Source organism: Sceloporus occidentalis, unplaced genomic scaffold (assembly GCF_023333645.1).
Source record: "Sceloporus occidentalis isolate IW3139 unplaced genomic scaffold, rSceOcc1.0.p SCAF_24, whole genome shotgun sequence".
Classification (NCBI taxonomy): domain Eukaryota; kingdom Metazoa; phylum Chordata; class Lepidosauria; order Squamata; family Phrynosomatidae; genus Sceloporus; species Sceloporus occidentalis.
In genome coordinates, this window is record NW_028317004.1 from 9,239,277 (window position 1) to 9,262,470 (window position 23,194).

Sequence of the window (23,194 nt, forward strand, 5' to 3'; positions counted from 1 at the left end):
GCATACAATGAATATAGCAGTATCAATCTCTGAATGTAGCATCTTGTTCGTGCATGAATGTACTTTCTGATATTTTGCATTATGTGCAAACTGGGTAGGAGGGCTTAGACTCATACAAGACCGATGAATATAGATATTATAAGCAACACTAACACTGCATACATACAAATAGCACTTAAAGATGACCTCTGTACCCGATACATTCCTGAATTATTGTGCCCCCTCTTGTACCTTCAGCTACCTACCCCTACTGTATTTTGTATTGCACCATATCTGTTACATTGAATTCATTGCAGAAGGTAAAAGAGCTGGAAGAGCAAAGGGTCATGTCCACTTGGCAGACTAGGTAGATGAAAGGAAACATTATTTCCAAGTCTGCTTCATATAAATAATAACAGAACAAGTTTCTGTGCCACTGTTAGATATTCCTGGGATACTGCATCTCTGGTTTTAACAGCTGCCCAGGTATTAGGGTGTATTAACTAACCTGGTTCAAACAGCCACATGATTAGAATCACAAACCCCCTTCGCTTCACAACTGCAGGAACCGGTTTTAGCTATTAGCATGTTTAAAATGAAGCAGGTTGATTCCTGGTCCTAATGACATCAAGTGAAATATTCCATTCAAGTATATATTTCTTTCTTGCAATCCGAATGATTTATGCAATGTAAAGTTGCAGTTTTCGATATCTGCAACTTTAATAGAAATATGTGAATCCTCCATTCCTCCACTTGCTTTGCCCTTGACACAAATAGTCTGTAAGATTCAATCCTGAATCCTGCCATTAGGAATGAAAGCACTGGAGAGTTGCGCGCATGCCTAATGTGTGCCGAGAGGTTTGCATCACTGGAATATAGGCAGCGCCCAGGCAAATATGTTGAAGGTGCATTACTGTCCCTGTCAAAATGTGGACTAATTCACTAAACATTTTTTTTATATCTTATGAACACTCTAGACTTCCGCAGTATAAATATTGCAAAGCCACCATTTTGAATGAAAAATATTCCTGTATATAAAATAACACATGCTTATTCCTAGGAAGAAGACAGTTGGTCATGAAAACGTTTATTATCGGAATTGGAGGGTATGCTACTACCAACTATAGTTTCCATGTTCCTCTTTGTCATTGTTTTAATGAAATAATATTGTGTGTGTTCCACTTTGTTCTGGGAGTTCCATACAAGTTCCTCCATTGTAAACAGACTCGCGTACTGCATTGTTTCACATATAATAATATAGTACGATTACAGGTACCTTGTTTATCAGTTCAATCCAAAGGAAGCACCACGAGTCACAAAATTATAAGTATAGACATTTGGTTGAACTGTCTGCGGACCAGGGAGTCTGGAGTGTTTTGCTTAAACCATAGAACACTTGTTCTTTGGTCTTACTTGGTCCCATCACGCCACAGCTCCTACCTTCACACCTTGGAGATATGATGGCATATCATGGCACCCGGCTCTGTCTGAGTTGTGCCAAGACCACTAAGAAGGGAAAGTAGATGAGGCACATAATTTTACTTAGGTAGGAGGACTGCCCTATGACTGTGTCTCCTATGGCCTTGTCCTTGAGTATGTCCTTGGTCACAATACCTAATCATTGGTTAATCATTATTGTTTTATTTCTTTTAACAGCGTGACAAATGGAGGGAAAACAACCCTTGCAAAGAAACTCCTGCAGTCTCTTCCTAACTGCAGCCTTATCTCCCAGGACGACTATTTTAAGGTATTTTTTTGACAATAAAAATAGGTTTTACAGCGGCACCTCATTTAATACCACACAGATATGCTAATTAGTATTCAGTTAACCTGTTGTTCTGTTTTCCTAATACCTGCAACTAGCCTGAAGCAGAAGTCGAGACCGATGAAAGAGGATTCAAACAATATGATGGTTAGTGATTTAGATGTAAGTAGTATCTTTATAATAATATAAATGCCTGCAACATAAATACTGGTTTGTTGCCAAACATATTAAGGGGGAACCCTGCTTTTTACATGACTAAAAATAACAAAATTACAGGATGACTCTTGCCATCTTTACTAATTCCTCTTAGTGAAAGGTGGCTACAAGTGGTAGCTGCTCGGTTTCTCAAAGTAAAATATAGCCCCTCCAAAGGAGGACACAACACGCCAGTCGTGATGCAGGGCTTTTTAAGGCTAGTAAAACAATGGAAATAAACATAGAAAACAGATTGAATTTGCTGCTGTTATCTCCAGCCAATGAGTGTCGAGTATATAGGGTTTGATGACCAATCAGTCTTGGTGAGGAAAAATATTTGGATAGACATTTACACTTTGAATGTAATGCATACATACAGCACATACAGTATGTTGCCGGGGCTGGCACAGTATAAAGAATACATAGCATTAACCAACACACAGTAATATGATTGTGTTCTGTAACAGCGTCTTCCATCCCCAGCCCCGAAAACATCTCTATCATTCTCTTTATTCCCTTGGTCTGTCATTCTTTCTTCTGCTCTATTAAATCAACATATTTCTTGAGTTTCATAAGTAAAAACAGTTCCAAACTATGGAAGAACCTACGATATGTCAAATTTGATTGCCAGAAGTATGCATTCTCTCATAGTTTAGGGGTATCTTCATGGGTGTCCACAGACATGTTTTCATAGGAGGAAGGGCCAAATACTAGCCTTCGCTCTAATTTATCTCAAAACTTGTAGGCATGGTTTTTCTGTCCACAATTTGGTGTTCGCCGGGTACTCCAACAATAAACGTATAATTTTGAGTAGTGGAGTGATTTGTTTCTGTGCTTTATTCAAGTGGATGGTCTTGAAGAGATGAAGTCTCCATTGTGTGTATCTGCTCTCGATTTGCTGGAGTGCCAAGACTATTGTAGCTGGGACCTGATTTATGTTTTTGATACAGACAAAACGATACGATGTTGCAGCATAAATTTTTAAGCCTTGGTAGCCTCACCTGTACGGTACACACTTGCCTATTTTATTTATTATGAGTGCCTGGGCTAGCCTTGTGTGGGAATCCAGCACTGCTCTGCAGTGATCTCCTAGAGCGAGACACTCTCAATGCATCCCTACCTTCTCCACCAACTGCTTCCATGCCCCTATTTTCTTTCCCGCAGCCTTACTTATTCTTTTGCCTTACTTCTTTCTCAGGCCTCTTCTCCCTGTGTCTTCTTTCTGTGTCTTCTTCTCTGTGAATCAGAGCACTCGCACAAAAGAGTGCTGTCTGTGGGAATAAAAGTAGCGTTTCTGCACATCTCTGCAAAATTGTCTCCATTATTCGGGCCCCTCGGAGTACTCGAAGACAGAAAAAAGAGCCAAGAGAAGAAGCAGAGCTGCAGGAAAGGAGACAGGGACACGGAGGTGGTTGAAGGAAAAGGGAAGAGGACATTGAGAGAGTTTCTGACAGACTTGGGACCCCCCCTGATGCACCTAGCCCCCACTCCCCTAAGTATTATTCAAAATTCCTCTCTCTGCCCATGGATGCACATGGGTACCTTTTAACAAACCATATATATCTATGCCATAACATGGTAATCGTTGAGTAAAATAATTGGACTTTCAGACCCTTTGGTTCAATGCTTTAGGGAAATCAGCTGTTCTGTTATTAAACTGCATTAAGCTGGACCTCTAGGTTTAAATATTCAGTTGTGTAGTAAATAGAATATACATTTTGACATGCATTGCCCACACAACGCTCATACGCAGACTTTTGGAAGTACCTTTACGTAGTTCACAATGAAATTACTATCAAGAAAAAGCTTTTTTGTTAATTGTTGAGGTTTCTCATACCATTTATTATTTGTCTGTGACTGTGGGTAATGTCTGTATGTGACTCAGTGTCTCTAGACATCAGTATATATTTTACTAATTATATCTTTCTGTATGTGAGATGCCATCTTCTGTGTTTCAATGCTCTGATTATACTATGCATGGTCATCATTCTAGAAACAACCATCCTTTCTTCCACAGTTAAGTATATACACCGAAGATAAATACAGTCTGTGGTAAAACACTACATTGCAATTTTATTGGAATGCGAGAAATTAGCTGCCAACACACTAACGTTTTGGGATTTTTTTTACTTTAGAAGTTACAAGCTCCTTTCCCAGGGTAGCTGTCACTGCCTTCTAGCAGGCAGTGATTCTGTCAGCAGTCACTTACTGCCCCTGCAGAGAGTGATGGCGTTTTATACATAATAAAGAACCATCTAGTGAGATGAACCATCTAACAAATAAAGAACCATCTAGTGAGTTTCTGCTGCAGGATGATTTTTGCTGACCCTGAATAACTCATAATTACCAGTAAATCAGCAAAATTTCTTCAGAGGCTCCTTCCGCATAGAATTATGGATTATACAGGGTCAGCTCAGTTCTTCACTCTGGAGACACTTGCTACTTTTTATAATGAAGAGGGAAGTATGGACGTTTAAACCATAACTCTCCTACCAACTCTTCATGTAATGAATAAACCCCAATGTCTTTAAGAAGCTCTGGCACTCTCACATTTTCAGTATGTCTGCACACAGTGCAACAACCTCTGATGCAATGAAAGAACATGACCAGACCCAGTCAAAGGTGGACTCATTTTCTAAACTTGGTAATCTTTGTGTATTGTAGTTCTTGAGGCTTTGAACATGGATGCAATGATGACCAGTGTACATTCTTGGATACATCATAGTAAGGATGTTGAGTTCTCCGAGGAAAAAATCAAAACCGAGAGCCAATTTGAAAACATAATAAACTTTTTAATAATTGAGGGATTTCTCCTATATCATTACATGTAAGTATACATTTGTCAGCAATGTATTTGTTTTGTTGTAGTCTATTTATCTTCTAGACTGGAAGATTGGATGGGCCGAATAGTCTTTATTTGCCATCAGTTTCTATGTTTCCAGTTCATACCTTTAAAAGTTCTTTCTCTGGTCTTTCAGTACAGACCATTTGGGGTGTGTTTTCTACAGTACTAAGCAGTGCACATGCATGTCCTCTCTTCTCTAGCTATATTAGGCTAGCCCACTCCATTGATTCAGTAACATTTTGTTTTGAGTTCTGTGCCGTTGTACCAGCTGCTAAATATTCATATCAGTAGTTTTTTTTCTGTATATGTTTAGATAAAATTAGATAATCACATCACATTTTTACGGTTGTCATTCCACAATTCTAGGCCATTGAACGATGTGTTTAATAGAAGATACTTTCTGACAGTTTCATATGAAGAATGCAAGAAGAGAAGAAGGTATGTTCTGGGACTGCCTTAGCTTTATACTCGCTATATGGACCTTGGTGTTCATCACAGTCCTTCTGCACAAAAGACCTTAAACACTTTTTGTATTTTTTGTTTTAAATTACCAGGTTCTATGGAAATACCTTACAGATCTGTAATAAATTATCACATATTGAGTGTAAGAATGAGAAGTGAGGGACACTCTTTTGTACATACAATAGGAAGTGCTCAGGTCATCCAAAGTGTCATTTGCCCATTTCTGGTGCATAAGCAAGGGGTATTTCATAGAAAATCATATGTTCTAATGGCACCAAGAGCAAAAAATATTTAAATTGGCAATAGCTGCCCCAAACATGCTAAAAGGGTCACCTTCTTGCTATCCTCTAAGAGAGATGGTTATATAGCATGCAGGAGGCCAGAGTCAAATTCCACATATTGTATAAGTATATACTTTGTGTGTGTGACAAATCAGACTTTTAGTTCTGGTCTCCTATGTGTTATTCAAGACTTCTTTAATAATCTGAGACTGTTCTTGTAGATTGATATATGATAGGAATGAAATATCCATCCATATCAATTAAGAAGTGTGGTGTTGCATGCATTAGCCATCAAACACACTCTACCTGCAAACTCCTGTTCACCACTTACGCTTTTTAAACTTACAATATTTGCTTTGTTTTGTATTTGGTTACGTAATGCCAACATATAAAGTGGATATAAAAAGTCTACACACCCCTGTTAAAATGCCAGGTTCTTGTGATGTTAAAGAATGAGACAAAGATAAATCCTGTCAGAACCTGGCATGTAAAACAGGGTTGTGTAGACTTTTTATACCCACTGCACTGTATATACAGTGGTGTGAATGACAAATATTCAAAAATAGACAACATTTCTTTTTAACAGCACCCGGGTTTATGAACCCCCTGACCCTCCTGGCTATTTTGATGGACATGTGTGGCCTATGTATCTTAAACACAAGAAACAAATGGAACAAGTTGTGAGGGAAATTGGTAATTATCAGAACTTTTTTGTCTGAGAACTTGAAATATGTAATTTGTACCTTGATAGAAACGTTGCTTGTTTTCTGTTAGTTCTGTTAATGACAGAAACGTTGGGCCCATAACATGGGCCCGTTTATTAAATCTCCTGTCTGCTCTTTCCTAGTTTACTTAGATGGCACCAAGTTGGAAGATGACATTTTTTCTTATGTTTATGGTGATATAAGAACAGCTGGTAAGTTGGGCAAATTAAACAAACAGTATAGTAGACAGTAATACATTTAATGTTTTGTATTCACATTCAAGGAAAAATTTTGAGTCTCTCTCTCACTGTCTGTATAAGCCCCTGGCAGTGTATAGGGAAGTCATTCATCAACACAAATAATGACACAAGAGCTAATTGTCATGAAATAAACAAAATGGGTAGTGCAGAGTTAAAGGGACAGTATAATGTCCCTTAGACCACACACTATAGAAGAATTCATTTTGCAATATGCATTCTTCCACAACTATAAAAAGCAAACAAAAAAAAAATTTACCTGTCACAGAACAGGCAGTCCTCCTGCAGCAGCTGCCCACCTCCTCCATAGTCTGAATTTTAGCGTCACCAAGTCTGAACAGACACCTGCGCACCCCAGCCTTCCCCTAGCCAGAGCTGGAGATGACTGGAGGTAAGTGTATCACATGCAGGGAGATATGTTCAATCAAAACCATCTCCTGCAAGGCATTTAACTTGGAGGTGGGGAAAGGGGATTAATGTTATTGCAAGCCGGTGTGCATGAAAGTGTTAAAGGACCACATATCTGTCAAAGACATTAAAGTGCATATGATGGTTGAAGTGTCCCTATGATGGTTCAGATAGAAAAGCGGTAGAGTAAAATGATAGGTTTAGCAGCTCCAAATAACACCAACAAACGTGCTTCCAAAGCTAATCAGAAGATACAAAGTAGCTCTGATAATATTGTGGTGTGGGGTTTAGAATAAGGAAGAGGACAGGGTAATGGAGTTAAATAATCTTTAAAAATGTAATTAGGTACATATATATATATATATATATATATATATATATATATATATCTTCAATATAACGTATAATGACATTTAACCCTTTTTATTATTACCAGTATTTTTATATAATTTTGTCTATATGTGTATACCTAAATATATAACATTTTTAAGATTTGTTTTACCTTTATTACCCTGTCCTCTTCCTTACTCTAGTGTCCATAGCACAATGTTATCACAACTATCTTCCTTGAGCAAGTGTTTATCCTGACTAATTATTGCATCTTATTTAGTCTTCATGTTCTCTGACCACTGCTCCCCGAACAAAAAATTGTGTTAAACTGTTAAGACTTTTTATTATTTGTTATATAAAGTTCATGTATTATTCCAAGTTGTACTAGAGTGTACCCTGTTTTCTCTTTTTTTTTTTTTTTCATTTTACAGCTCAGCAATTGACTACTTAAGATCGCTTGAAGGCCTTATCATCTATGCATAGTGTCACAGGAGAGAGCAAAGTGAACCTTGAGTGCTTTCAGACTTAAATTAAGACTTTAGTAAAAGTTACTACTTTTTATTGGGCCAGCAAAGAAAAAGATGTACAAAGTTTTCAGGACCTCAAAGATCCGTTCATCAGATTTTCTAATACAGATTTCAATAAAACATTGGTCCTCATTATCTGTGCCCTAGGGCATGGTGTGTTTAGTAACACGCTGGAATACTTTGTTTCCAGCTTCACTAAGGTGGCCGTGAATGTTTCTAGCACATAGGTTGGCACGGTTGATTTTGCTGATGCCACTTCTGACCCCATATGCCCTTCCAAAATGTCAGATTTTGTACACACCATGGTGTAAGTGTATTTCATTTAACCCCTTCGTGACAAAGGCTGATTTTACTTTTTGTACCCTTCGTGACAATGGCCGTTTTAACATTTCTGCGCTTCTCGTGTTTAGCTGTAATTTTCTTCTTTCCCGTTTACTGAACCCACACACATTAGATATTGTTTTTTTCAGGACAAGAAGGGCTTTCTTTAGATGACATTGTTTTGATTGTATCATATTATTTACTATTAAAAAAGTATAAAATATGGTGAAAAATTTAGAAAAAAATGACTGTTTCTAACTTTTAGTTGAAAAATCTTTTACTCATCTATAAAAGGTAATGAAAAAACCTGCTAAATAGATTCTACTATTTGTCCTGAGTTTAGAAATACCCAATGTTTTTATGTTTTTTTGCTTTTTTCTACACATTATGGGGCAAAAAGTACAGGTAGCGTTTTGCTATTTCAAAGCCATTTTTTCCAAATCTGGTAATTCTTCCCCTCATGTGCCATTTCGGGTATCTTTGAAACCGGCCAATGCAATTTACCCCATCAAGTCATATATTTTTGAAAACTAGAAAGCCCAGGGTATTCCAAATGCTAGTATTTTAACCCTTTTCAAGCACTAATTCTACCATCAGCCTTTGTCAAACTTTATGGTAGTAATTTTTTTGCATTTGTTTTTTCACACACATTTTACTTTAGGTATGAATAAACAGGTTCTGGTATATGTCACTATCATAAAACACCCCAATATGTGTTTAGCAACATCTCCTGAGTACAGCGATACCTCACATGAATGATTTTGCCTGGCTGTTTGGGGGCAAAAGGGCCACATTTGGGGCATGCGCATTTTTCAATGTTGAACTTTGGCATTTGGGGATCCACTGCCCATGCCCTATTTGGCACATCTTTGAGCCAGGCCATTTCAGTGTGCCCAATAAAGCCATATATTTTTGAAAACTAGACACCACAGGGTATTTCAAATGCTAGTATTTTAACTCTTTCCATGCACCATATTTACCACCAGCCTTTGTCAAACTTTGTGGTAGTCATTTTTTTGCATTTGTTTTTCCACACACATTTTACTTTAGGTATGAATTAAAAGGTTCTGGTATTTGTCACTATCACAAAACACCCCAGTATGTGTTCAGCAACATCTCCTGAGCGCAGTGATACCCCACATGCATGGGTTTGTCATTTTTTGGGGGGAACTAAAAGGCCACATTTGGCACGTGTGCATTTTTCTAATTGGAAATTAGATGTGTGGCCATCCTCCCCCCCCCCCGTTATTTGGGACATTGTTGAACCCGGCCAATTCAATTTACCCCATCAAATCATAAATTTTTTTAAAGTAGACACCCCATGGGCATTTAATATGCCAGTATTTTAACTCTTTCCATGCGAGAATTGTTTTAAGCTAATGTGCTAATTTTAGGACTTGCTCACAAAAATATATTTTTTTATATATATATTATTTTTTTTGCCTTTTTTAAAAAAAAATTTACATTTTTTTTTCAACTTGAAGGTTCCCCTGATAGTGACATCAGTGGGAAATAATTTTTACATTTTACTGTTTTTTTTACTATTTTTTTCTAATTATTATTAATTTTATTTTTTTATTTATTTTTACTAATCACACTGATTAGAAAGCTGGGCTCCATTGACTTGCATGGTTGAATGCAGTACTTGTATTCAACCTGCAAGTGGAGCCAGAGTTCTCTAGAGGGTCAGGAGACCGTCTAGCGAACTTTCACCTTTATTGTTTTTTTTTTCCCGGGCCGCCGCCATCTTGCAGATGGCGAAGATCACCGGCAGCTGCGGCTGTGACCGCTCTCCGGAGCGGTCACAGTCCATCCAAAGGTAAGTGTTTGGTGTCGCTGGATGCCTCCTGCTCGAGGCATTCCAGCGACACCATTTAAGTTTAGGAGGTGATCGTTGATCGCCTCCTAAACGCTTTTAAAACGGGCGTCCGCCGCCATACAATGTATGGCGGTTGTTGACGCCCCGGGGAGGGGCCAGACATGGCCCCTGGTGCCGATCGTGGCGTTGCTGAATGCCTCGAGGTCGAGGCATTACAGCAACGCCGTTTGGGTGCAGAAAGCGAACGTAGATCGCTTTCTGCACCCGTTTAAAGGCGTGCCGGGTCTGGCACGTCATTTGTCATAATCGACTTGTTTTTCCGTGCCGTGCCAGAACCGGTTGTCATTAAGGGGTTAAATGTGGTCAACATTTTAAAATGTAAATGACAGTAAGAGTATGTGCCACAAAAAATGCTGTTAGTGGTGTATTTAGGTTTTGAGCTCCACAATGACTAAACTCATACCCTCCTAATCTTCATTTACCCTGCCCCTCTTCCTATGATGTACCTCCTTCCTCTGTAAACCCCACTCCTTATTCTTTTGGTCCCACCCCTTCCTCTCTGAATATTAAGTGTGGATACCTACTTTCGTATACTTTGTTCTTTTGTGCACCATTTCAAATGTTTTATTTATTAAGAGATTTTAAGAGATGATATTTAAATAAAATAATGTCATCTGTCATCACCCACCTCATCTTACCTGCTGCCATCAAGAAGACTTTTTATTTACCTGCTCTTCCCTTTTTTAGTGGTGTGGGCTCTTGTGTACACTGCCAGCCAGAGCAGGGGACTGCCTCGTACCACATGCAGTCCTTGTGATCCGCCATTCATGATCACTACGCTGGATGTCTCGCGCAATCAACCAATAGACTTCCATTATTAATGGATGCATTGCGAGTCTCCCCTTATGAATGGATTGATGCCTCGTGAGGAGATCGATCAATCGCTTCAGAAAAGTTAGAAAAGAAAAGAAAAAAATAATAAAATGGAAAAAATGAAAAAACTGATTCCTGTTGCCATACAGCCACCTGCAAATAAAATCTATAACAAAAGATACATGGGCTGATGCTTCTCTCGTGCATCCACTTTTGTGTATTACAACTCCCATCACCCTTATCATCTAAACTGTGTATAGTGTATTATTTGACCTTTTATTTTCTGTGTTTACCTTGCCCTATTCAGTGTGCTGTTGCATAGTAAAGTATAGGCAGTGTGCCCTGTAGATATCACAAAACATACAAAAACCTATGCGTCTGGGGTATGTCTAATCTGGTGACATGAATGAATACATTGAGGTGGATTTCTCTGTAGATGCATGTAATCTGTGTAAACAACCCTAAGAAACATGAAAATAGCAAAGAAAACGAATGTTATGGCTACCTTTGCCAGGTATTAGAGACAAACTGGTTGCATGATGTCCAAATGCTTCTTGTTAAATACTCTGGGGTTGTCTTCTCAAATATATATCATTTTGTGGGGGGGGTATTTTCAGCTTGTGTGCTGCTAAACAGTCCCAAGTAAGACATATGCTTCAGAAAATAAAATGTGAAAATGCCAAGTGAATGGGCATGTTCCATTTTGCTTCCCGAAACTTAAAAATAAATAAATAAAAATTATGCATAATGGATTTTTTTTTCAAATTCGAGACACTTACAATAATTTAGTTTGTGGTATTTTGGTCAACCCAACTGTTTTGTGAACCATTTTCGTAGTAAAATATTAGAAAAAAAAAAAATGTTTTGTTTCCCATTCCCCCCAAACATTTTTACTATTAATGTATTAATAATGGAATATAAATTTTAAAATTGTATCAAAAGAAAGCTGTCTGCCCTTGGAAACAAATATAATTTCTGTGGGTACACGACCAATTAAAAAGAAGAATCGTCGTTAAGGAAACAGTGTAAAAATGCTGAAAAAGACTCAGGTTTTTGGGCACAAAACCCCCCTTGCGAAATAAGGGATTTAACTCAATCCATCTGGTGCATAGCACTGTGCATAGGCAGGAGTAATGTGCAAGTGCTATTGATGGTCCCAAACAGCTTGTCTCTTGCCAGTGCCAACTTTGTCTGCAAACAGCTCACCAGTGCCATATTTACCCACAAACAGCTTGTCTGTGCCATTTTTTTCTCCAAGCAGCTTGACTCTGCCATCTTTGACCACAAACAGCTTGCAAGTGCCATCTTTGTGCCAATGCACAAAAAAAAAAAGTGCCAGTGCATGAGTCAGTGAAGAAAGGATGCAAGGGTTCAATGGGGGTCACTCGGCTTTACCTTCCCAGGGAAGGAAGGTCCTGTGCAGCTAACCATGTGTTCATTTGTGGCCAAGGTAAGGATACGGAGGATGTTTTAAGATGGGTGTGTAGGTGTGTGAGTAAATCCAAACGACAGAACAGCAGGAGGATTGAAAAGTTCTGGTTATACCCACTGTAAATTGAGCTATTAACCACTTCACTGGTTGAGTCCTAAATAATTCTAAATTAGGTAAAAAGTGTTTCATCTGTGTAGATGTAGAAAAAAATAAAAAGTGGGACATGCTCCAATGCTGCTCCCACAACCCTAAGCTTCCCCTCGAGTCTCCGGGCAAAACTCGGAAAGTTCTGCGGTACGTGCATTAGCTTCTACCACTTCTGCTGGGAAGCTGTTCCATTTATCTACCAGTCTCTTAGTAGGAAATTATATATTTTAACCAAAGGTGATTAATCCCTTTTAGGATTTTGAAAGAATTACTCATACATAACAAACATTATGGGGACAATCAAAGCTTTATTATATAATAAAAAAACATTGTATGGATTGGGCTAGGGGGGGGACAGAGAAGGAGCTACCTCTGGACTCACGAAGAGTCATTCTTCAGCACGCAGGAGAGGAAAACCCCCATTTTTAGGAGGAAACCTCTGGGGAACCATGGCTTCAAGAACTGCCCTTCCCTCTGGGCACTAAGAGGTTAACTCTGACTACACTAAAACAACAACAAAAAAAACATAAAAAAACAACAAACACAAAACCCCTTATGTACATGTACGGGCTTTTTCATTAAGGGGTTAAGGGGGAAAAAAACAAGATCCACACTCTTCATACAGTTGACGGATCACTTGCTGTCATCCTGACGCTCTGCAAATCTCTTTGCCGGGTAGCCGACACTCTGCAGTTCACTTTGCCAGGAAATCAGATGTCTTCAGATGGCCCTTCAAAATGGCACTGTGTGTGTGGAAAACCACTGTAATGTGCGTAGCTTCCATTATGATATCACAATAATAGCTGACGTGAGAGGTTCCATTCACCACGCACCATGTTTAACCCTTCCACTGCCAGAGTACTGTATGCCACTCACATCTTTATATAAAAAATGTGAACAGAAGCTAACTTACTGCTCGTTTACATTTTATTTCCCTGAAATCCTTTTATTTAAAAGTAAGATTGTGGTGTGATAATTGACTATAAGTACCGTTTTCCCTTCAATTTGTGTGTGTGGTGTTTAAGATATGAGAGATATTCCTCTCCTGGAAATTATGAATAAGTAACCAAGGTTTTTCTGTATGAAAACAAATTCTGTGTGACTGTATTATTGGTACTGTTTTTATCAGGCTCTCTTCTTTAACATACAAGCAGATTTTGCCTGCGTCGAATTCAATTTTCACAATGGAAGATGGCATGAAAATGCTGCCCACAGACCAATTCGCTTCAACAGGAAATTCTGAATACGTAACCAAGGTTTTTCTATATGAAAAGAAATTACAGACAAAACCTATTGAAAACCGCCTTTGGCATCTTATATTGTTACAAATCAGAGTAAAACGAGTATCCATGTAACAAGTCGTTGGTGCCAATACTAAACATGGCTGCCACTGGACTATTCACCTACCACTTTTGGTTCCGTCGCAGTTTGGTGACGTTGAGCTATTATGGCAACCATCTCTAGCGGTGAACGTTGTGCTCTGTGAGCCGTGGTTCGCTAGTTGTCATTAACGGCGGGTAAATCATACTGGGATTTGCAGGCTTCCGACCTGCCTGGAGTCCCATCCTTCTTTTGTTTCGTTAACGGTTCTTTTTTACACCCCCCCCCCCCTCGCTCTCTCGAGCACCCGGAAGTACCCTGACCCGTCCTCATCATTTTCTACCGTGTATAGTGAGCAGAACGTGTGTCAGGCGCCCTCAGGCTCAGATATGCTGACCAGCAGCCGGAGACGGAGGCGAGAGGAAGCAGAACTTGGGGGCGACGAAGACACCCAGAGTACTAAAATCGAGCCGGACCACCTACCGGCCGACGAGGAGCTGGAGATCTGCGTGAGCACCGAGAGGAGGCAGCGGCTGAGCCCCGAGGAGGAAGAAGCCCTGGAGAGAGAGCACTTCTGGAAAATCAGCAACACTTTCTCCTGCTATGGGTGATTATATACAGCAGAGCTGCCCGTTATCGGTTGCCCCTTATATTTAGCGCTTCATTACAGACAATAGGATTGAGTATTAGTTGTGAAGCAGCTATATACTGCAAGTCACAATATAGTCTAGGTAACAATGTGATAACACAACCATTGTGTTAATTGTATTCAGTTGTATTCAGTTTCTGGACTGCTAATACATCAAGCTATAGGCAACTATATGGCCACTACTGCCTTGTGCCCCACATTTCTTTAATGCCGCTACCCGCTGCTTATACCATCTGGTGTGTGATGGGTTGAGTTGGCAGCAGCTAATTGCACTGGATCAATGTGTGACTTGCTTTTAATTGTTTAGGTTCCGCAAAGATGGACAAGGCATCGGGCTTCTCAGCCATTCTGTTTCCACGAGGTTAAAAGTAACAGCGATATTTATTATCACTCCTCGTCTTCGCTTATCATGCTTACATAACGCTTTTTTTTATATTTGGCTTTATAAATGGTTTATTTATTAAACAGTGACTTGTAGGTGGGAGGAATGGGGTGTGAGTTCTGCCCTAGAGGGTACTTAGTTTTGCAGTCCATTCATTCCTTACGTTCAATATTTACAAAACAACGATATTGATTGAGAGAAAAAACAGCTTGGTTACAGTTTATAAAACCAATTGTTTGCTAAGTTAAATCCTATCTCGTTTGAGTGGCTTGTTCAGCCGGCAGTAGTTCATTCAGCTGGTTATCATCTTAGAGATCTACCTTTTACTTTGTAAACTAGGAATTCAAATAGAAAAACCAAAGCATGACTTCCTCAACAATATTTTGACATATTTCTTTTTTAGAACGCATATTCACGAGCGAGTGAAACGCACAGAAACGCAGTTTAAGTCCTTGCCAAAATCTCAACAAAACTTGCTCCCCAATTTCCTTTCGAACCTCGACCGGATCCGCCAGTGTATAGATCACAATCAGGAGATCCTGCAGATGATTGTGGATGATTGCACCGACATGTTTGAAAACAAAGAGTACGGCAGCAATGTAAGTAGCTGTCTTTCCTCAGTTGGCCCTGTTTTATATGGTTATTTCTAGAACAAAATTAACATTTTTGCTGGTGGAATAAAGGCGAATATAGCAGAAAGTTTTAACTTCATGCATTATCTGGAAGTAAGGGGAGCCGTTTAAATTTATTTTGGAAACGTATATAGCATTTTTGCTTAACAATTAGAAAACCTGACATGGTGAAACGTCGTTTTGTCACACAGGGTCATAGAAAACGTACCCCGGCATCAACTTTTGACATGGACAAACTGAAATCTACCATTAAACAATTTGTGCGAGACTGGAGCGAAGATGGCAAGTCCGAGAGAGAGGCTTGCTATCAACCTATCATTCAGGAGATCCTTAAGTATTTTCCAAGGGATAAATGGTAATCCATTTCAATGTATTCACACTGCTTATGAGGCTGTCGTTAATCTCTTAAGAATTGTTGAGAAATGTTCTATTCGTTATCAGTGGAGTAGGATGGTCCGTGGTCTTTTAGTTACCTAGGGGTTTACTTACCAGGTGTTTTGCCATAGGTAAAACACCTGCTCATCTGTACGTCATGAAGACCAATGCGGGTAGCGTTTATTATGTCTGCAAGAAAGGGGGGAAAAAAAACAAGCTCATTTCATCTCGTCAATCAAGAATGATGACGGTCAATGCGGTATGACAGCCTGGAATTTGTCAGGTTTGCAGAATAATGAAATAAAACTTTAACTCGCTTCTTCTTGCATGAAAACTTTGATTTTGGAACTTGATAATATTGTAATAATGTTGCATAGACTTTTCAGTAGTTAATGGGATTAAAAAAAAAAGTGTCTTCTGTTTGTTCAGCTCTGTTTAACTTGGTTTTTCCATTTCAGCAAAATGTTAACATGTGAACAAGGCTTCTTTTTTTGTAATATCACACAAAACAATAGTAGATCATTTTGTTTTCCTAGGCTATTTAAACATTTCATCTACAGTAGATGGCTTGATTGTCATCCGTTCTGTAGCAGACTTTTAGCAAGGATGCAGGGCTGGAAATTGTCCTTAAACATTGGAAATTCCCCTTTAGTTTAAGAATTGGGGACCCCCCGTTTTATTAGTTACCAAACTCATTCAGTGCCTTGCAAAAGTATTCACATACCCCCCCCTTGGCAATTTTCTTTTTTTATTGCATTACAACCTGGAATTAAGTATTGACTTTGGTGGGAGGGTGAATAGTTATGCACGCTCAAGTTTTCCGTTTGTCTTATGTCTTGTTTGTTTCAGAATAAAACATGTTTTGGATCTTCAAAGTGGTCGGCATGTTGTGTAAATCAAATTATACAAACCCCTGACACATCCATTTTAATTCCAGGTTGTAATGCAACAAAATAGGAAAAATTCCAAGGGGGATGAATACTTTTGGAAGGCACTGTAGAGCCACTCTTAACCGCACACAACACATGCTTCATGACGTACTCTCAGCCACAGTGATGTACACACAGACACACACAACACTCACTCATACACAAATCACACTCAGCCATACATAGGTATCCAAAAAGTTTCACTTAATCAATTCTCATTTAATCTGTTCTCACTTAGAGACACTGGTATAAGCTGTCTGCAAAACAAAGTCTATAAAGAAGTAAGTATTTCTAGTGTTTTTGTAACACAGATTCTGTACGTATTGTTTTCACCAAAAAAACAATAAAAGGGGAACATTGCATCCTCTGCAAGAATTCATAATAATTCAACCGAATCGCACATTCTTGCAGTTATAGTGCCATTTTTAGACCTTTGATTAAAGGTAGGGCTTGGCAGTGATGTTTGACCTAGATGATTTAAACAAGTCCCAACCTTCTTATAAACAGTCTAACAGATGTTTAACCACAAAAGTGATTGTTCTGTTTGTAGCTATAACCTTGTTCAGGGCACTTCAGTGGTCTTCGAAAAAGCAGGGTGGCTATTTTTTTGTGGATGTAAGAGGCTGACAAACACCTAGGCGCCAGGACAAAATTCTCTGGTGCCTGGGATTTGTCGAGCCCTGCCATATGATATAATAGGGGTGATGTTGTGTCACTCTGACTTGCATAATATGACATATTGACCTGTTTTAAGCAGGCTGGAAATGTAAAATCTATACATTAATACATCTTCTAATGTTTAAGTCAAAATTGTTTATTTTCCTTTCTGTGATATGTTTTTATCAAGTGTTAGCTGATCTCTACACACGTCACCTTTTTTAAATTTAACACAGTTTCTCTAGTTGTGGTTCCACTGTGTACCCATGTGATCTAAATACAGCTGGTCCTTGAATAGCATTGTTTGGTTAAAACGCTGATGAGAAAATACCCACGCTCGCTCTCACTCTCAATGTCTCCCTACCTTCTCCACTGACTGCTTCTGTGTCCCCGTCTCCTTTCCCGGAGCTCTGTTTCTTCTCTTGTCTTTTCGTTCCCTGTCTTCTTTCTTCGCCCGCTTCTCCCTTTGTCTTCCTTCTTCCCTGTGAACCAGGCCTCCCAGCGAGCTTCTGCAAAAGGGCAAAGCCTCAAGGCACTCGGCTCTCTTGTGGAAGTGCGCCGGGAGAAACGGACAAAGAAAGAACACGTGGGGACTAGCCCGCAAGCCTGAACTGGTATAATTTTGTTATCATTTCGCAGTTTCCAAGAGACGATTAACAATGTTAAGTGAGCACTAGCTGTAATTCAGTTCCTCAGTCTTGCCCCTCTGTCATTGCACAATTTTACTGTTTAATCTTAACAAAATTTAGAATTCCCCTCCCAAATCTGAAATAACCGTCCTTATACCAATTTATCTGCTTTTTTTCTTTTCTGCAGTGATGTTGCCAACATTAATGTCCTTGTGCCAGGTGCAGGACTTGGCAGGTTGGCCTGGGAAATTACCAGACATGGATATTCTTGCCAAGGGAATGAATGGAGTTTCTTCATGCTCTTTTCTTCCAATTTTGTACTCAACAGGTATGCAACTTATTCCTTCCCCTCCAATCTATGTGGAATCTGCTTGTTCTGTATAAATGTAATAAAGCTCAAGCCGCACATTTTCAGAGATTCGCAGAAACAAAAAAACATTAGTAAACTAGAGAGAGAATGTGGTATGGTGCATGGTTGTCCAGATTACACATGCTCTGAGTGATTATTAAACGCTCCCTTTTCTCCCTCCTACTTCTTTCTATTCCCCCCCCCTTTTTTCTTTTTTTTTTTTTTCTTCTCTTTTCTCTCCCTTCCCGGTTATGTAAAATAATGAAAAAAAAACGGAGATCTTTATGGCATATTGTTTGTACATTATATCAATGAGCCGATTACGGTTTTCGTCTTCACATACTGTACTACGGTATATTCAATGTGATGTCCGATTGTAATACACATCCTGCCTTTTTTTTTCCCTTCTGTATTGCACAGATGTTATTCATGTTCTCATTTATGTCTGATCTCAATAAATACTAAGTGACAAAAAAAAGGGAAGCTCCCACCAAAATGTGATTTAATATTTAAGTTTTTGTTTTTGGGTGTGTTAGCCCAGCCTACCAAACACATTGACAGCTTATCATACTGTCTGTGGTAATAATGCTCATGTAAAAGTGAAAATCTTCTTTAATATTTAGAATGTGCTCTTTGCCTTACTTGATTGCTTTGGGAATTTTTGTACCGTATTTCCTTGAATATAAGTTTTTTTCATTATATATTATTATATTTGAAGGTTGTCTTATAATCAGACCTCAAAAAGAGGTCTGACTATAAGACTAAGATCTGGATCCCCCTCTCTGGCAGCCACTGAACGTCTACACAATGCGCACAGACAACCTCTTCTGCCTCCAGGAATTCTATGAAGGAGCACCGGCGTAACATGACCTTCCAGCGCTCCATCGTAGAAGCCTCCTGGCAGAAGGGCAGTGGCAGAAGTTGTCCATGCGCAGCGCGCATACCTCCAGTAGATGCCAGAGAGGAGGATCTGTGCTTAAATTATTATGCCATGACATCTCACATAACAAGAACCAATCGCAGATTGGATGCAAGCTCACATTAGTGCCTACTCATAAGCTTATAAGAAAGCAGAGCTCATATGTTTTTATGTTTCTTAAATGTCATGCACTATTATGCTATGAGCAGCACGATAGTAATCATGTTGAGCAGGACAGTATATTTCAATATAACTTTACCTTACTGTTTTATAAGTGTCTTTTTTTTTTTTTTTTATTCCTTAAAGGCGTTTATTTGTTTTGTTTGTTTCTATTATTTTTCAGATGTTCTCAAATTAATGCTTTTAAACTTTATCCTTGGGTTCACCAGTTTAGTAACAACAGGAGTCTGACAGATCAAATAAGACCAGTTTACTTCCCTGATGTCAACCCTCACCATCTCCCTCCCGATGCTAATTTTTCAATGACTGCTGGAGACTTCCAGGAAATCTACACCGAAGCCAGTGAGGTCATAGGATGGGTTTGTCTGTACATGCCTCACTAGTATTGGTGAGAAGGCCTCTGTATTAGTGGGCCAAAGAGCAAAATGTGGATCAACCAATGGGTGTTCCAGTTGATTGCTTCTTATTCAGCACATTCAACAAAATTGGCCTATACTTTATTCTCTTTTCAGCAGGAGATCACGGTACTCCACATAGCAAATCTGCAAAACAGTTAAAATATTAGGAGTCACCTATCTATTTTTTCTTCCTATTGGTTAAAATCTGGATTGCTCTTACAATTTTGACATTTTCTGCATATGTTTTTTTTTTTTGGATTTCCAGACTAAATAGTCAAATCCATATTGTTTCCAGAACATAGGGTGCTATGAATAACAAGTAGTTCTGGCACATCCAATAGGAGCTTTCTGTTTGCCTCAGTAATGCTTACTTAATTTATAGAGCTATGCCCCAGAAATGTTTAATGTACCTAACACCCACAGTGCCTGGCTTAACTAAGCTTTATTGTTTGTTTGTTTTCTAAATCCCTTTTTGTTTTCTGGAAGGTTCTTGGGACTGCGTTGCAACATGCTTTTTTATAGATACGGCACACAATGTCCTTGACTATATTGAAATCATTTGGAAAATACTAAAACCTGGGGGCATATGGATAAATCTTGGTAAGCACGTACCTTAATTTGAATGCTATTTCTAGGTCATGTCAAGCCATCTTTTCCTGTGCATTTATTTGTAGAATTTGTGATTCCGAGAAAAGAGCCATTTGAGCTGTACATTACAGGTTTCAATACGATCCCTAGGGTTTATTGGTTATTTTCATGTCTTCTTGAATTAGTAATTGCAGAAACATAGGTCAGAAGTACCGTATTTCCTCGATTACAGGACAAGGTTTTTTTCAGAGGTCATCTTATAATCGGACCTCAAATAGAGGTCTGACTATAAGACTAAAATCTAGATCCCCTGCAACGCTGCAGGGGACCTGCATCCTCCTCTCTGGCAACCTCTGCTGCTGCCGGCACTTCTTCTTCTGGGGCTTCTATGACTGAGCGCTGGCATGACATGACCTTTCGGTGCTCCATCATAGACGCCCCAGCAGAAGTGGTGGGCGGAAGCGATCGCTATCTGCCATTTGGCTAAAGAGGCTACACAACATGTTCTCAATGAATAACAAAGGTTCTTCAGACATGTCAATATGTCAGAAGCACAATAGTGGTTTACATGGCATTTTATAGCCTTATACACAGCATGGCTGGTACTGTATTGGGCTACAAAAACATAAATAACTAAATATCATTTCTATCAGTCTCTAAATATTTTTTTCCCAGGCCCGCTGTTGTATCACTTTGAAAACTTGGCAAATGAACTTTCCATAGAGCTGAGCTATGAGGATATAAAAACTGTAATGTTACAACAAGGATTTCTCATAGAGGTAAAAGCTTTTCTGTATTTTTTTCCTTATAATATACTGTTCAATCTGTAATTTGTACACTAACTTGTCAGTACCACGTTTAGATTGAAGTACTAGTTTTCATTCTCTTATACGTGGAAGTCCTCATCTTTTAAGGTTTAGTATAGATGCAACATTAAGTTATCCTTGCTTTCAGTGAAGCAAGACATCAGCGATGCAAGTATGTTATATATACATACATACACGGTACCATTTTTCTAGCACTAGGTAGCCCCATTTCTTCATATGACCCCAAATAGTGGTGTTCTAATATTTTTCATTATGTCTCCTCACAGGTGGAAAGAGAATCTGTGACTACAACGTACACTGCAAATAGCTTATCAATGATGAAGTACATCTATGATTGTATATTTTTTGTGGCTCGGAAGCCAGAGTAGAAGTATGTTTTCAAGTTAATAATAATGAACTTTGTAAATCAAATGAAACAACCTAAGATGGCTTGATTGAATGGACACAGTCTGAAAACAACGGTGCCTTCTTATTCTTGTCCAAAACGTCCCAGTTGTCCCAGGAATGTGGACAATGACAACGACCACACTCCACAACCACACTAGACTAATGGAGATAGTTTTTCCAAATTTCATCTTCTCATATTAGGGATTTTTTCCTCTCTTATTTTGAGTAGGAGTTTTATTGTGGAAAAAAAAAAAGATTTTGGGTGAATGCTATAAAGCCTCTCCAGTCCTATTCTCGATGCCATATGGTACATGTTCGCCAGGTCTATGTACCCATGTTTTGCGATTTCATGAAATCCCTAATGTTAACTACACAGAAATAGGAGGGTCACATTACAAGTAGTACTTTGATTTATCCTCATTAGGAATATTGGTGCAACATTATTAATTAGCTAAATGAAATTCAGTAATTTATTATTCCACTTTTTTTTTTTAAATAAATCTTTCTATTTATATATTGTAGATTTGTTTTTCTTTTCAGTTGTTTTGTACTTGAAAGCATTCTTCTCATGCAGACGGTTAAATAGGTTATTCCCTTAGAGCTTCATGACTGTTTGATCCAACTCCCATTCATGTCAACATATAAATTACACATTAATTATTGGATATTTTGAAAACATGTAATGCATAATAAAAGAAATCTGTTAGGTAGGCAATTGTTTAGGACTTAATGGGGCTGTTTACTGTCTTGACAGAAAAGTTATAGCCATGCTACAAAACTTTCTTGTTACAGCCCATTGTTTTCTAAAATGTATGTATATTTATATATAATATATACATTTATAAAAACAATTTAAATCTGGAAAAATGTACCCTTTAACAGCCCATTGCGAAGATTCTATGTAGTGACTCTCCCAACTGTGTTAACTAAATGGCTTCAATACCAGTACTACTGGAAACCTTGACTTGTCATTATTTAAAGGTACACTTAATTGAGTCACCTGCATTCAAGCACGCATATCAACTATAACATGCTGAAAGCCAAAGCACAAATTGTGAGTCGTGGCTATGATCATGGCACTGTAGAATGGGAAGGAGTCAGTGCCAGACTGATTGGGGGGGAACCCTGAGAGTTTCCAGCGATACATATAACGCACAATATCAGGCCCTGGTAATTATAATAAATCATAATAAAGCAGTAAAAGTACAATATGACATTCAATAGACTGTGTTGTGCCAAATGATGATGCTGCAAAAAGGGGGCAAATTGAAGGAAAGAGACTTTAGGCAATATGGAGACACTACAACTCCTTCCAGCCTTTTCAGGTTCGCTTTCTCCAATAATATCTCAAACACCACATGCAAATTAAAATGAAAGCCATACTTATAGTTTTAATTATCACATCACAATTTTACATTTAAATAACATTTCGGGGGAATAAAATGTAAAAGTGCAGGGAGATATCTTGTGGACACCTTTTTTTTTTACATAAAGATGCGAGTGGCATACAGTACTCTGGCAGTGGAAGGGTTAAACATGGTGCGTGGTGAATGGAACCTCTCACGTCAGCTATTATTGTGATATCATAATGGAAGCTACGCACATTACACTGGTTTTCCACACACACG

The 23,194-nt window shown here is 38.7% G+C and overlaps 2 protein-coding genes across 2 annotated transcripts; both read left to right on the forward strand.

Moving 5' to 3' along the window:
• Positions 1 to 1,056: 1,056 nt before the first annotated feature.
• Positions 1,057 to 7,709, forward strand: LOC149300588 (nicotinamide riboside kinase 1-like). The gene is made up of 8 exons (XM_089485097.1): positions 1,057 to 1,085; positions 1,636 to 1,726; positions 1,843 to 1,891; positions 4,604 to 4,766; positions 5,151 to 5,222; positions 6,114 to 6,220; positions 6,375 to 6,480; positions 7,658 to 7,709. The coding sequence occupies exons 1-8, from the start codon at positions 1,057 to 1,059 to the stop codon at positions 7,707 to 7,709; spliced, it is 669 nt and encodes a 222-aa protein (XP_089341223.1).
• A 6,345-nt stretch (positions 7,710 to 14,054) lies between these two features.
• LOC149300589 (protein-L-histidine N-pros-methyltransferase CARNMT1-like) lies at positions 14,055 to 21,547 on the forward strand. The gene is made up of 8 exons (XM_089485098.1): positions 14,055 to 14,272; positions 15,100 to 15,295; positions 15,520 to 15,683; positions 18,106 to 18,246; positions 19,530 to 19,708; positions 20,251 to 20,364; positions 21,028 to 21,131; positions 21,446 to 21,547. The coding sequence occupies exons 1-8, from the start codon at positions 14,055 to 14,057 to the stop codon at positions 21,545 to 21,547; spliced, it is 1,218 nt and encodes a 405-aa protein (XP_089341224.1).
• The last annotated feature ends 1,647 nt before the right edge of the window (positions 21,548 to 23,194 follow it).